The sequence below is a fragment of the Mytilus edulis genome, chromosome 13 (genome assembly GCF_963676685.1).
Source record: "Mytilus edulis chromosome 13, xbMytEdul2.2, whole genome shotgun sequence".
Lineage (NCBI taxonomy): Eukaryota > Metazoa > Mollusca > Bivalvia > Mytilida > Mytilidae > Mytilus > Mytilus edulis.
In genome coordinates, this window is record NC_092356.1 from 39,497,682 (window position 1) to 39,509,568 (window position 11,887).

Consider the following 11,887-nt stretch of genomic DNA (forward strand, 5'->3'; position numbering starts at 1 on the left):
AAGATATTGCTGATATCAACCAATATTATAGGTTTTATAAAAATCTAGCATCAATTGTAATGGTGAGTGCTTAAAAGATAGGTTGGACGGACGCACAGACTCATGGATGGACGCCCAGTATTTCCATTTCTCCAACAATACGTTACCCAAGAGACAAAAATATAGGTCATTTTCTTTCATTATTGTAGATTATAAAAGGAAAATTTTTCTTTGGCAAGTAAAAAAAAAATTATCTAAAAAAACTAAAACTTTTTGGAAAACTTTATTTAGTTCAAAGCTTCCAGGAAGTAAAAAGTACCAATTCTTGTGTTGTTTTTTTTGTTTTGTTTTTGGAAAACTTTATTTTGTTCAAAGCTTCCAAGAAGTAAAAAGTACCAATTCATGTGTTTTTGCTTTTTTGTTGTTGTTTGCTTATAATTAAACAAAGGTGTAATATTTTTTTTTGCTGTCATACGAGTTTTTCTCCTACTTCCTTGAAAAAGTTTCATCAAAATTTTTTTCTTATCTGAAAAAATTACATATTATTTCTTTAAACACAAATAAGTGATATCTGCTGTATAACTTTAGCAACTATTTAAATTTTCAATAATTTCAAACACGAATAGCAATCTTTTCCCCCTGTATATTATACATGTACTTACTCTAAATAAACAGCTGTGCCTAGCTTTAATGTGTCTTTTACTCCTGAAAAAAATGTTGCATTCATTAAAATTTTCTTTTGCAGACAAAATGTTCCTTCATCCAAGCATATCTTGGATGTGCAGGATGAAGGTCATTCTTAGAATATGAGCCTGAGGCTCGAAAGTAATGAATTAGCTTAACTTCTCTATGAGGGGTGAAGCTTACATATAATATCTCTGTTTAAAGAAACAAACTATACCCATAGCTGGCCAGTGACCTTGACCCTAGTATATAAGCACCTGTTCCATAATAACTTGTCATAATTTAAAGCAAGTTTGTGTCGACCAAATATAAAACCCAGTGGAAAAGGGTGGGTCTGACTGATAATCCCTAGGGTGGGAATTAATTACTTTCGAGCCTCAGGCTCATATTCTAAGAATGACCTTCATCCTGCACATCCAAGATATGCTTGGATGAAGGAACATTCTTATTCATATTTCGCCTTCGGTCTCAAGTAATGAATTAGCTTGTTTAAAGTGTAGACACAAACTAAAAACAATTTTTATATAAATGCCAACATTTAATAAAGGATAAAAATCACAATCACAGTAACTACAACTGAAGAAAAGCGTTTTAGTACTGATATTATTCACTTTCCTGTTATAGAACTTGTAAAAGGTTTGATCATATGTCCAGACAAAACTGTTGCCATAATGTCCTTAATAGAACATTCTGAAGCTAAATGCACCTATGAAGAGGTTCCTCTAAATGAGTTAACCTTAAAACTTCGGATAAAATTAGAACTCTCTCTAACTATCTAAACTTTACGAAAAGACTTAGATGAATTCTCTCACCTATTTTGTACACAAAACATGATAAATCATTGTCTTAACAACACAAAGTTTTGGTTTATCAAAACCTTTGATCACCTCGTTAGGTAAACTAACTAACAGATCTAGTATTTTTCAAAAACTCATGTATATGAAAAAATAAAGTGCCATGTCTCTGAATGAAGAAACATAGAATGTAAATCTACAGCTGATAAAGATAGTACTTTAAGGCAGCTGTAGTCAAGGCAAATAAAGACACAAGTATAAAAGACAGTCTTCAATGTTAAATTCTCCAATGAATATTAAGAACTTAAGATAGATAGCACTAAATTCATCTCCCAAGTGAAAGAGTATCTAACTCTTCAATTGCAGATTCAGGTTTAAGCAACCTTCCACAAATACATGTAGTAAACAAACAAATTAAGTAACATCTATTTCTTAAAGGATAAAGTCTGTTTCAACATAGAACAAGGAAAATTCACATTAAACATGCTGAATATGAAAAGCTTGTGTTTTACAAAAAATTCAATAATCAATAACATCCTTTTTAGATGGTGATAAGGAATTGGTTCTCTTTGAACACACCAAATAATGAAATTTCTCAAAAAATATTGATAATGCTTGATTATAGATGCATGGTCTCCAAGATGAAGTGTAAATATATTTTACAAATGATTCTGAAATCTCCTGTTTATATTAAAGTGATTTCTGAGTATAATACACACGTTTTTACCCTACTGCACAATCAACCCTTCAGGTGTTGTTTCACTTATATTTTTTACAATACACAGTTGAATTAAGTCTCTTCCTGACAGAAAGACATTATCTTCAGTATGCAACATTGTTACTAATTTTTATGCTTAGCAGTTTAACTGGCAAATAAATTAAAATTGGTCTTAGCAAAGAAAACCAACTCTGAGCAGGCCAAAAAGGATAATCAAAAGAGCCTTCTGAACTTTATCACTAATAATTTTCTTTATAATTATCCCCAACAATTAAAAAGATGGGAAAATATAAGGTCTTAATTCTGACCATGAAAAATACAAACATCTCTGAAAGGAGCTTGTTGGTCAAAAGACAACGAAGTAATTCTCTACAGATTTGAAAATGAAAACGTGATAACAACAAAACAAATATATCTTCTTTCAATTGCCATCCTTTTGAATCTGTAAATTTTTTAACCATATGATAAGCATCAAAATTTTCTTACCAGGAATATAAAGAGCTGTGATAAAAATGTTCTTTCTTGAACACCAAGCCCAAATAATGAAATATTTGTAGTAAGCATGTTAAGTGACAACGAGGTTTTACCTCCTATTGCATAATAAAAGCTACTGAAAAAGTATTTTCTGATTGTATAACTCTCTGTGACTAAAACTTTTTTCTCCAAAAGAAAAATATAGCCAACAATACTATGAAATCTATATGAAATGAGCGCATACTCTTAAAGAAGCTCCATCTACCAACAGAAACATTTTCTTCAAATTTGGATCCCAAATCCTTCTTATGAGGAATCTGGTCCAATCCAAAAACTTATTTGGATGGGTCTATAAATCAAATTTTTAATTTCTGATTTTAAAATGTTAAAAAAAATTCACCTACATGTATTGATGAAAATAAATACTGTAACAACTCTACAGTGTTTCAACATTATTTCTCGCCATGTTTCTGCAATGTAACATTCCCACAGATACTGCATTAAAAGCATTCGTCACAAAACCAATATATGATGTAAATCATCTATAATACAGTTACACAATTCTATTTAAGAAGAATTTCCCAAGGGAGATAATATTACCATTTCTCATCTGTCAGAAAAAACTTAAATAGCTCAGTATCAATAATGAGACAAAGGAAAACAATGTGCTTCCAAGAAATGAGTACCAACTTCTCAAAATTTCTTCCGAAGCACAGCTTATCAAGCATTTGCACCACTTCTTCTGTATTCACAATACAATCATCTAAACTCTGATCCATAATAAAAGAATCATCAATGTATAAACTATAGCATGTATATACTTCAAGTGACATTATTTCATAAATACATAGACAGGTTTTAAAACCTTAGTAAAAACTCTTGATACAGAAGCCAATCCAAAACAAAAACATAAATATCATATCAATGTCTTTTCCACATGAATCAGGAAAATGTGATATAATCATAAATGAAACTTAAATATGCATCTGTGTGATCTATAGATGTTAGCTCTCTCTCTATATATATATAGATATTTATCCTAAAAATTTAATTCTAAACAAAAGATAAATGGTCCTGCTCCAAATGCTGATTAACAACAAGCTAAGTATGTTTGAATTTATCAAATAGATACAGGCCTTGAAGACCAATCTTTCTTAGGAACTAAGAAAATATAGGAAATAAACTGATTTTCCATTGATCGATCAACCTCTTAAATAGCTCCCTTAGCTATCAATTTTTGGACTTCTGAAATTAATTCATCCTTATGAAAGGTGAAATGTATTTAATTCAAAAATGATGAACCTTGTGGTACATCATTAAAAATAATTTTATAACCATTTCTTATTAAATCTAATATCAATAGATCATTAGTAACATTTTCCAAATCATAATATTTAAGTTATCTATACTGTATATATAGCAACTGGTTGAGAAATGTGACCTCTTCGAGATTCCCTGTTCCCTTTTTGAAACCCTCTCCCTCTCAATGAAGGGAATTGCCTACTAGTATAGTCGCCCTGTTGACCAACAGAGCCTCTGCAGTTAAAAAACTGATATTGCCTTTCCCATAACAGCTGGGAGTAAATTAATTGCTAGACCTGGAACCTCTTCCAAGGAATCTAGAATTTGCTTCAGAATCTTTGTATAAACACTAAGTTTGCTTCATGCAATCATAACTAGAAACGTGATAAAGCAACTATCACAACAGAATTACAAATAAGTTTTATCATCTAAATATTTCTGAGCATCTCCTATGGGTCTAACCAGAAACCCATGGTCAAACAAACAAATAGAATTTTACAATAAAATCCTTGTACTATCAAGATCCAATGGCCCATTCTTACAACAAGAAATAGCCAACTCAACAATAGGGGTGATGATCAACCCCTTAATAAAGTATCTCTGGGTTTCCTGCATCTTTGAAACCACAGAGTGGGCCTGTCTAGGCAGTGCCATTTCGATTTTTTATTTATCCTCGACACACTAGGATTGTCACAGTTCTCAGTGTGATAGTATTACCTCTATGAACTTTATATTTTCCTGATTTTATATTTGCTGACATGGTAGTAATATTTACAATTTTGGGATTTTCAAAGCAAAATCATGATTAAACTGTTCAACAAACAGGATGAGATAATGGACCATTAATCTCACTAATAGAAGCCTTAAAGGCTTCTGAAAACCTTAATGCAGGATCAAAAGATGAATCAAATTCAACTCCGACTGGACTATCATCAGCCATGGCACAAACTCCAAAAGGAGGTACATACACAGTATCATTTCAGTAGTTCAGATCAAAATATAGAACTAAATCTTCATTAAAGTAAGCCTCTAATGGCAAAAATCAAATATAGCAGCAGGTTTCTCTACAAACTCTGCTTGAGTTGAAGGCAGTAAAACTGTCTCAAACCTCATGATTCATACAGGTTCTTTACTACATTAATAATAATGAGTCAATGTATCAATATACATGTACATGTACATGCCTATCTTAAAACTCAACAGCACTTTCGTGAGAAACATTCACAAATCAAGTAGATTTTGAAGCTATACAAGTAGCACTAGATTTAAAAACTTACTTTTTACAGGTTCTGTTGCTTTGTCAATTATTTCCAATTGCCATGCCATTATGATCTTTTATAAAACTACTAGGTTTTATAACTGTTTAAGAAGAGGATTTATTCAAAATACCTCTTGTTTTCCTATTAAATTTATCATCTTTAATTTCTAAAACATCATTCTAAACATCTTGCAAAAACAATACATTTGCATAAACAAATTCAGCCATTGTAATACAAAAATGTGTACCTGTGCAGGTAAAACACGTGTAAATTGTGAAGAGTACTCACGACCTTCAGGTGAATAGAAATACTTTTAAATATCTACCTGTTTAACAAACAGGAGTATGAATTAAGTAACAAATGTGCCGTACATCGTAGTGTACTAAGGCAAAAACTTAATGAATATATAAAATTGTCATACATCGTAGACAATAAAATATTTAATTAATTTCCATGAACACTTGTCATACATCGTAGACAAGAAATTTTTAAATTCATTTCCATCAACACTTGTCATACATCGTAGACAATTGAGGAAGTATTATTTCTAAATAACAAAATAACATTAGAACTTGTCGTACATCGTAGACAAGTTAATGTAACTTTAGTAACTCTCTCCCAAATTTAAGATAAAAATAAAATAACTAAAAAGAATTCAAGTGAAGTGTTCACTTCACCCCTCTAGAAAAATAATGACAAGTTATTATGGAACAGGTGCTTATATACTAGGGTCAAGGTCACTGGCCAGCTATGGGTATAGTTTGTTTCTTTAAACAGAGATATTATATGTAAGCTTCACCCCTCATAGAGAAGTTAAGCTAATTCATTACTTGAGACCGAAGGCGAAATATGAATAAGAATGGTGATATATCAATGAACTCTCAGATATATGATCGATCTAATGGGAAGAACCTGTCAAAACATTTCTTATCTCATGACTGACAAACTTTTTAACAATTTTCAAAAACAAGAGCTTATTTAGAGCCTGACATATGTAGAAATACTTTTCTATAAATAAAAGATCTTGACCTCCATGTATTATTCTTTTTGAAATTAAAACTTTCCTGTCATTGAAAACAACAGCAAATGTTTTCCTTTGTACTTATGTTGTTGGGTTGTTGTTAATGGACATTTCCATTTAGCTCCTTTATCATTTTTCATATTAAACAATTGTAATTCTTATCAAAAGTTTTCTACATTAAAATATACTCTAAGAGATAATTGAAAAATTCCGTTTAAATTTACAGACTTATAAACTGAATCTACAATTAAGGCTTAAAGTTATTTACCCCACTGGAACTTAAGGGAAGAATATTCAAACTTCAGTTTCTCAATTGTAAATAAAATATTTCTTTTGCAGGAATCAATATCCAACTGGACATGAAAGTTTCTTTTCAAGAAGGCAACAGTGAAACAACAATCAATCGCTGTACAACTCTTTAAAAGTCTACAGGAAATTTGTCCAGATAATGATGGAAACTGCACAGAACGAGGACATTCTGAAATAAAATATCAATAATACAATTATTTGCTATTCATTTTCTTCTATAAAATTAAAATCCTTGTAAAATATTTTACAATAATCTTGGAGAGCTTAATTTTATTCCGTTTGCCAATCAGAAACATTCATTTTTTAAACTTGAATAAGTATGCAAAATCCTTTCATTATTATTATATCTGCTTATTATTTCCCTTGAATATATGCAAATCATATTACAAAAGGGTTTCAGAGGAAATAAATATCTTTCACTGCCCCTTTTTTTTATCAGCAAGCTTACAAATGTATAATCTTACCATTCACCCAGGTGCTTCCCGCCACCACACACTGTGGACTTTGTAGATTATCTGTTATACCCAAATGGTTCATGATCTGAGTAATGACAAGGTCTTTCAAATTATTGTTTACTGAAAGTCCTTTGTTACCAAGGAAACCATCCAAAGAAAAACCTGAAAAATAAAGAAATACTATTTATCAGTTTCATGGGAACTTTTTATTCTGTTTTTGTCTTCTTCAAATATTAGTAGATCAGTCAAAACAACTATTTAGAAGTTTTTATTTTTATTATAGACCTGCAATTGTGACATTGTTTATTTTGCTACCATGTGTGCCAATAAAATAAAATATTCAGGGGTAGGCATTGTGAATCATAAAAATAGAGGGCAGGTTTGTGAACTTTAAGCACTATAATATTTTCTATTCTAGCCATATGGGTTAGCAAAGAAACTATATAATCGAACAAAATATTGGTTTCAACAAAAGATTGGGCATTAACATCGTATGACATCACAGTATCTTCATACTACGTGCATGTCTCTTTTTCATGAAAATGAAGAAAATTACTGACTCACACAGTTTTCCATCTTTTTTCTTTGTGGAAAACATTCAAAAATAATGTATTGTTTCTTTAAACCCTTGAGCAATGCAAAAAAGAAACTAGAGGCTCTAAAGAGCCTGTGTCGCTCACCTTGGTCTATGTGAATATTAAACAAAGGACGCAGATGGATTCATGACAAAATTGTGTTTTGGCAGGGGTGTGGAAATATTTGTTGTGAGCAAGTGAAACCTAAAATTGTACTTGTCCGGAAAAAAATTTACTTGCCCTGATGATCCCAATAAATATATATAAGTATTTCTTGTTAGCTAATATATGATTCTTACTTAGCACTGTTGTGCATCACAAACAAATGAAATCTATTTGTTTATATGTGTAAAAAATTAGGAAAATAGGAAATGGGTTGACATCAATGGGACAGAAACCTAACAGCAAACCAACCAATGAAATGACATGTAAAGGACAATTTTGCAGCAGTTTTTGAATAAAAATTGTAGCCAGTAGGTACATATACTAAATTTGAGGACAGTGATAGAAGAAATGTAAACTAAATAATAGATAAACTATTGATTTTGTGGTGTTTCTCTCAACTGACACACTTGTTTTTTCTTGATTATTTATTATTGTCTTGATGGGCAATTAAAGCGTCCCTTTTATTTTCCACTTTGACAACAAATAATGTTGACCTTTCATCTATAAATAAGACTTTACCTATAAATAAGACAAAAACTTAATTTATTTTTTGAATTTCCATAGATAGCCAGGGGCAATCTGATATCCACGATGTCTGAAATTCTCAATTCCGTTTTTTTTTTTTTAAATACTCTGTGTCCTCCATTTGCATTTAAGGTTTTCTACTCGACTCATGATTCTTTTTGTCTTGCTTGCCAACCTTTTTATTAAGTATTTATCAATGGTAGTACTTCATTTGCCACAGCGGCTTAACCCGGGTTAGCCAGGTCGACGCTTCCGGTATAGGCACAGTCGCTTAATTTGCTGTAAAATCAGCCGACAGCGCAAATAGGCATACGCTGCCCTCGCCGGTCTTCACTCACCGGCAAGCAATCAGCCGGTCATAAAAGTATGGCGGGAAGCGCAATTTTAGATAAATTGTCGGAATTTGAAAGGTGAAGATTGATTTTTTTTTTCAATCAGACTATATTATATGATACTGCATTGGTCCACTACGACGATAATAAATTGCCATGTTATATTTTATTTTCAAATTTATAAAATTATCTCGGAGAAACGTTTTTATGATGAATAAAGCCCAAGAAAAAAAGATTGCATTTTAAAAATATATATTTATTGTTAACAGGTTCATTTTTTTATTTTCCCTTGCTTAGAAAGCAAAAAAGTATAAATTTGAACTTATGTCGCCATTTTTAAATCAGCCAGTTCCACTCGTTTTATTTTCAGCCATATTTAACCTGGTCACGTGATAGGGCGAACCGGGCATAGCCCGACCTAGAACAAATGAAGCAGCCCCAATCTGAATCTCAATACAAAATTTAAAGAAATGACATTTCCAGTAAATGATGGATAAAACCTAATCGACGATCCCGGGTCAATGGACAAAGCCAATGCAATGTTACGCGACTCGGGTTCGCATACTTATTTTTATTTATTTTGGTAATCAATCTATTTCCTGAATCATGTAATATTAATCGTCATGAACATTTTTATGTTTTTACTTGCTGAACATTGGTTTCTTTTACATAAATTGAACATCTTTATACGTTTTGAAATTAATTATATGTTTTTGTTGGATTTGAACTTTGTCTTGTATATTTTTTTACTTGTCCATGGGCAACCAAGACAAAAATAATTACTTGTCCGAATGTTCAAATGTACGAGTCGGGCGAGTTGGGCATAGCATTTCCACACCCCTGTGTGATGTGTTTGTACTGAACATTCTTGCTGCTTACAATTATCTTTATCTATAATGAACTTGGTCCAGTAGTTTCAGTGGAAAATGTTAGTAAAAATTTACAAATTTTATGAAAATTGTTAAAAATTGACTATAAAGGACAATAACTCCTTACGGGGTCAATTGACCATTTTGGTCATGTTGACTTTTAAGGTCTTACTTTGTTGTACATTATTGCTGTTTACAGTTTATCTCTATCTATAATAATATTCAAGATAACAACAAACAAGAATGTGTCCATAGTACACGGATGCCCCACTCGCACTATCATTTTATATGTTCACTGGACCGTAAAATTGGGGTCAATACTTTAATTTGGCATTAAAATTAGAAAGATCATATCATAGTTAACATGTGTACTAAGTTTCAAGTTGATTGGACTTCAACTTCATCAAAAACTACCTTGACCAAAAACTTTAACCTGAGCTTCACACTATCTTCTTCTTTGTTCAGTGGACCATGAAATTGGGGTCAATACTTTAATTTGACATTAAAATTAGAAAGATCATATCATAGGGAACATGTATACTAAGTTTCAAGTTGATTGGACTTCAACTTCATCAAAAACTACCTTGACCAAAAACTTTAACCTGAGCTTCACACTATCTTTTTCTTTGTTCAGTGGACCATGAAATTGGGGTCAATACTTTAATTTGACATTAAAATTAGAAAGATCATATCATAGGGAACATGTGTTCTAAGTTTCAAATTGATTGGACTTCAACTTCATCAAAAACTACCTCGCCCAAAAACTTTAACCTGAAGCGGGACGAACGAACGAACGAACGGACGAACGAACGAACGGAGGCACAGATCAGAAAACATAATGCCCCTCTACTATCGTAGGTGGGGCATAAAAACAGCAAAATTTCCTTAAAATTACCAATTCAGGGGCAGCAACCTAACAAAGGGTTGTCCTATTCATCTGAAAATTTCAGGGCAGATAGATCTTGACCTAATAAACAATTTTACTCCAGTCAGATTTGCTCTAAATGCTTTGGTTTTTGAGTTATAAGCCAAAAACTGCATTTCACCCCTATGTTCTATTTTTAACCGTGGTGGCCATCTTGGTTGGATGGCCGGGTCACTGGACACATTTTTTTAAACTAAATACCCCAAAGATGATTGTGGCCAAATTTGGTTAAATTTGGCCCAGTAGTTTCAGAGGAGAAGATTTTTGTAAAAGATTACTAAGATTTACGAAAAATGGTTAAAAATTGACTATAAAGGGCAATAACTCCTAAAGGGGTCAACTGACCATTTCGGTCATGTTGACTTATTTGTAGATCTTACTTTGCTGAACATTATTGCTGTTTACAGTTTATCTCTATCTATAATAATATTCAAGATAATAACCCAAAACAGCAAAATTTCCTTAAAATTACCAATTCAGTAGTTTCAGAGGAGAAGATTTTTGTAAAAGATGACGGAAGACGACGATGGACGCAAAGTGATGAGAAAAGCTCACTTGGCCCTTTGGGCCAGGTGAGCTAAAAATGTGTTCAATACCACACAACACAATTCTGTATCCTTTCATCTCATACCATTAAATATAACTGAAAACCCTACCTGATAAAGTGGAGCTCCATTTACAGAAGGTCTTTGGTAGATACACATCTTTAAGAACAACTTGCTGTATCAAACATTGATCACTTTCCAGACATACACTCACATTCATATTCACAAGGAAAACATCATCATCAACAAGATGGTAGATTGAATAGCTGTAAGAAAAGTATTCAAGTTTATAATATATTTATGAATGAGCTATTCAAAATCTATATTTAGGTAGGTTTTATCTTTAGTCAAGGTATTCATGTAAATTAAAAAGTATTCTTTCAAAGTAGACTAAAGCTGGCTATTAAAGAGAATAGTCAAGTCGTAATATTTTCATGTAATACTACATGAGGGTGCCTTATTTAGAGCAAGATATGTTCACCTTTCTAGATCAACTGAAATCCTTCCTCAATTTTTGGTGGAGTTTGTGTTGCTCAGTCTTTTGTTTGATAACTCTTGTTTGTCCTTGTAGTCTTTTCTTGTTTTTAGACATGACATTGTCAGTTTATCTTGTACTCATAGGTTTGATTCTGAATATTCTACTGGTATTTGTTTTTTTTTTTTATAGAAGACTGAAAATAGCTGAGCTACATAAAACCTACATTTATCTATAAGAAACATTTTTACACAACACAAATTACTTACTCAATAATAAACACAGACAGCAGTTTAAACTGGTCAACAATTCCTAAAAGATATAAAATACAAAAATTTAAAAAGAATCTAAAGTTATTAGTGCAGAGATATGTTTTGTAGCAAAATTAGAACCAGCAATTTGATACAGTATTACGATACATGCTTTTTGCAAAGGGGTTATCAAATTTTTCACATATGGCCCAATTTATATATGCAAACTG

At 31.8% G+C, this 11,887-nt stretch overlaps 2 protein-coding genes across 2 annotated transcripts in view; both read right to left on the reverse strand.

Annotated features, from left to right (window-relative positions):
• The window catches only part of LOC139501253 (uncharacterized), a 599,145-nt gene that overhangs the window by 466,012 nt on the left and 121,246 nt on the right, over positions 1 to 11,887 (reverse strand). The window lies entirely within an intron of this gene.
• Positions 1 to 11,887, reverse strand: part of LOC139500299 (uncharacterized) — a 221,066-nt gene that overhangs the window by 201,896 nt on the left and 7,283 nt on the right. The window contains exons 8-12 of the mRNA XM_071289042.1: positions 11,676 to 11,718; positions 11,043 to 11,197; positions 7,005 to 7,157; positions 6,500 to 6,709; positions 642 to 684 (exon numbers count right to left, since the gene is read on the reverse strand). Coding sequence (XP_071145143.1) covers positions 642 to 684; positions 6,500 to 6,709; positions 7,005 to 7,157; positions 11,043 to 11,197; positions 11,676 to 11,718 — 604 coding nt within the window. The remainder of the gene's footprint in view (positions 1 to 641; positions 685 to 6,499; positions 6,710 to 7,004; positions 7,158 to 11,042; positions 11,198 to 11,675; positions 11,719 to 11,887) is intronic.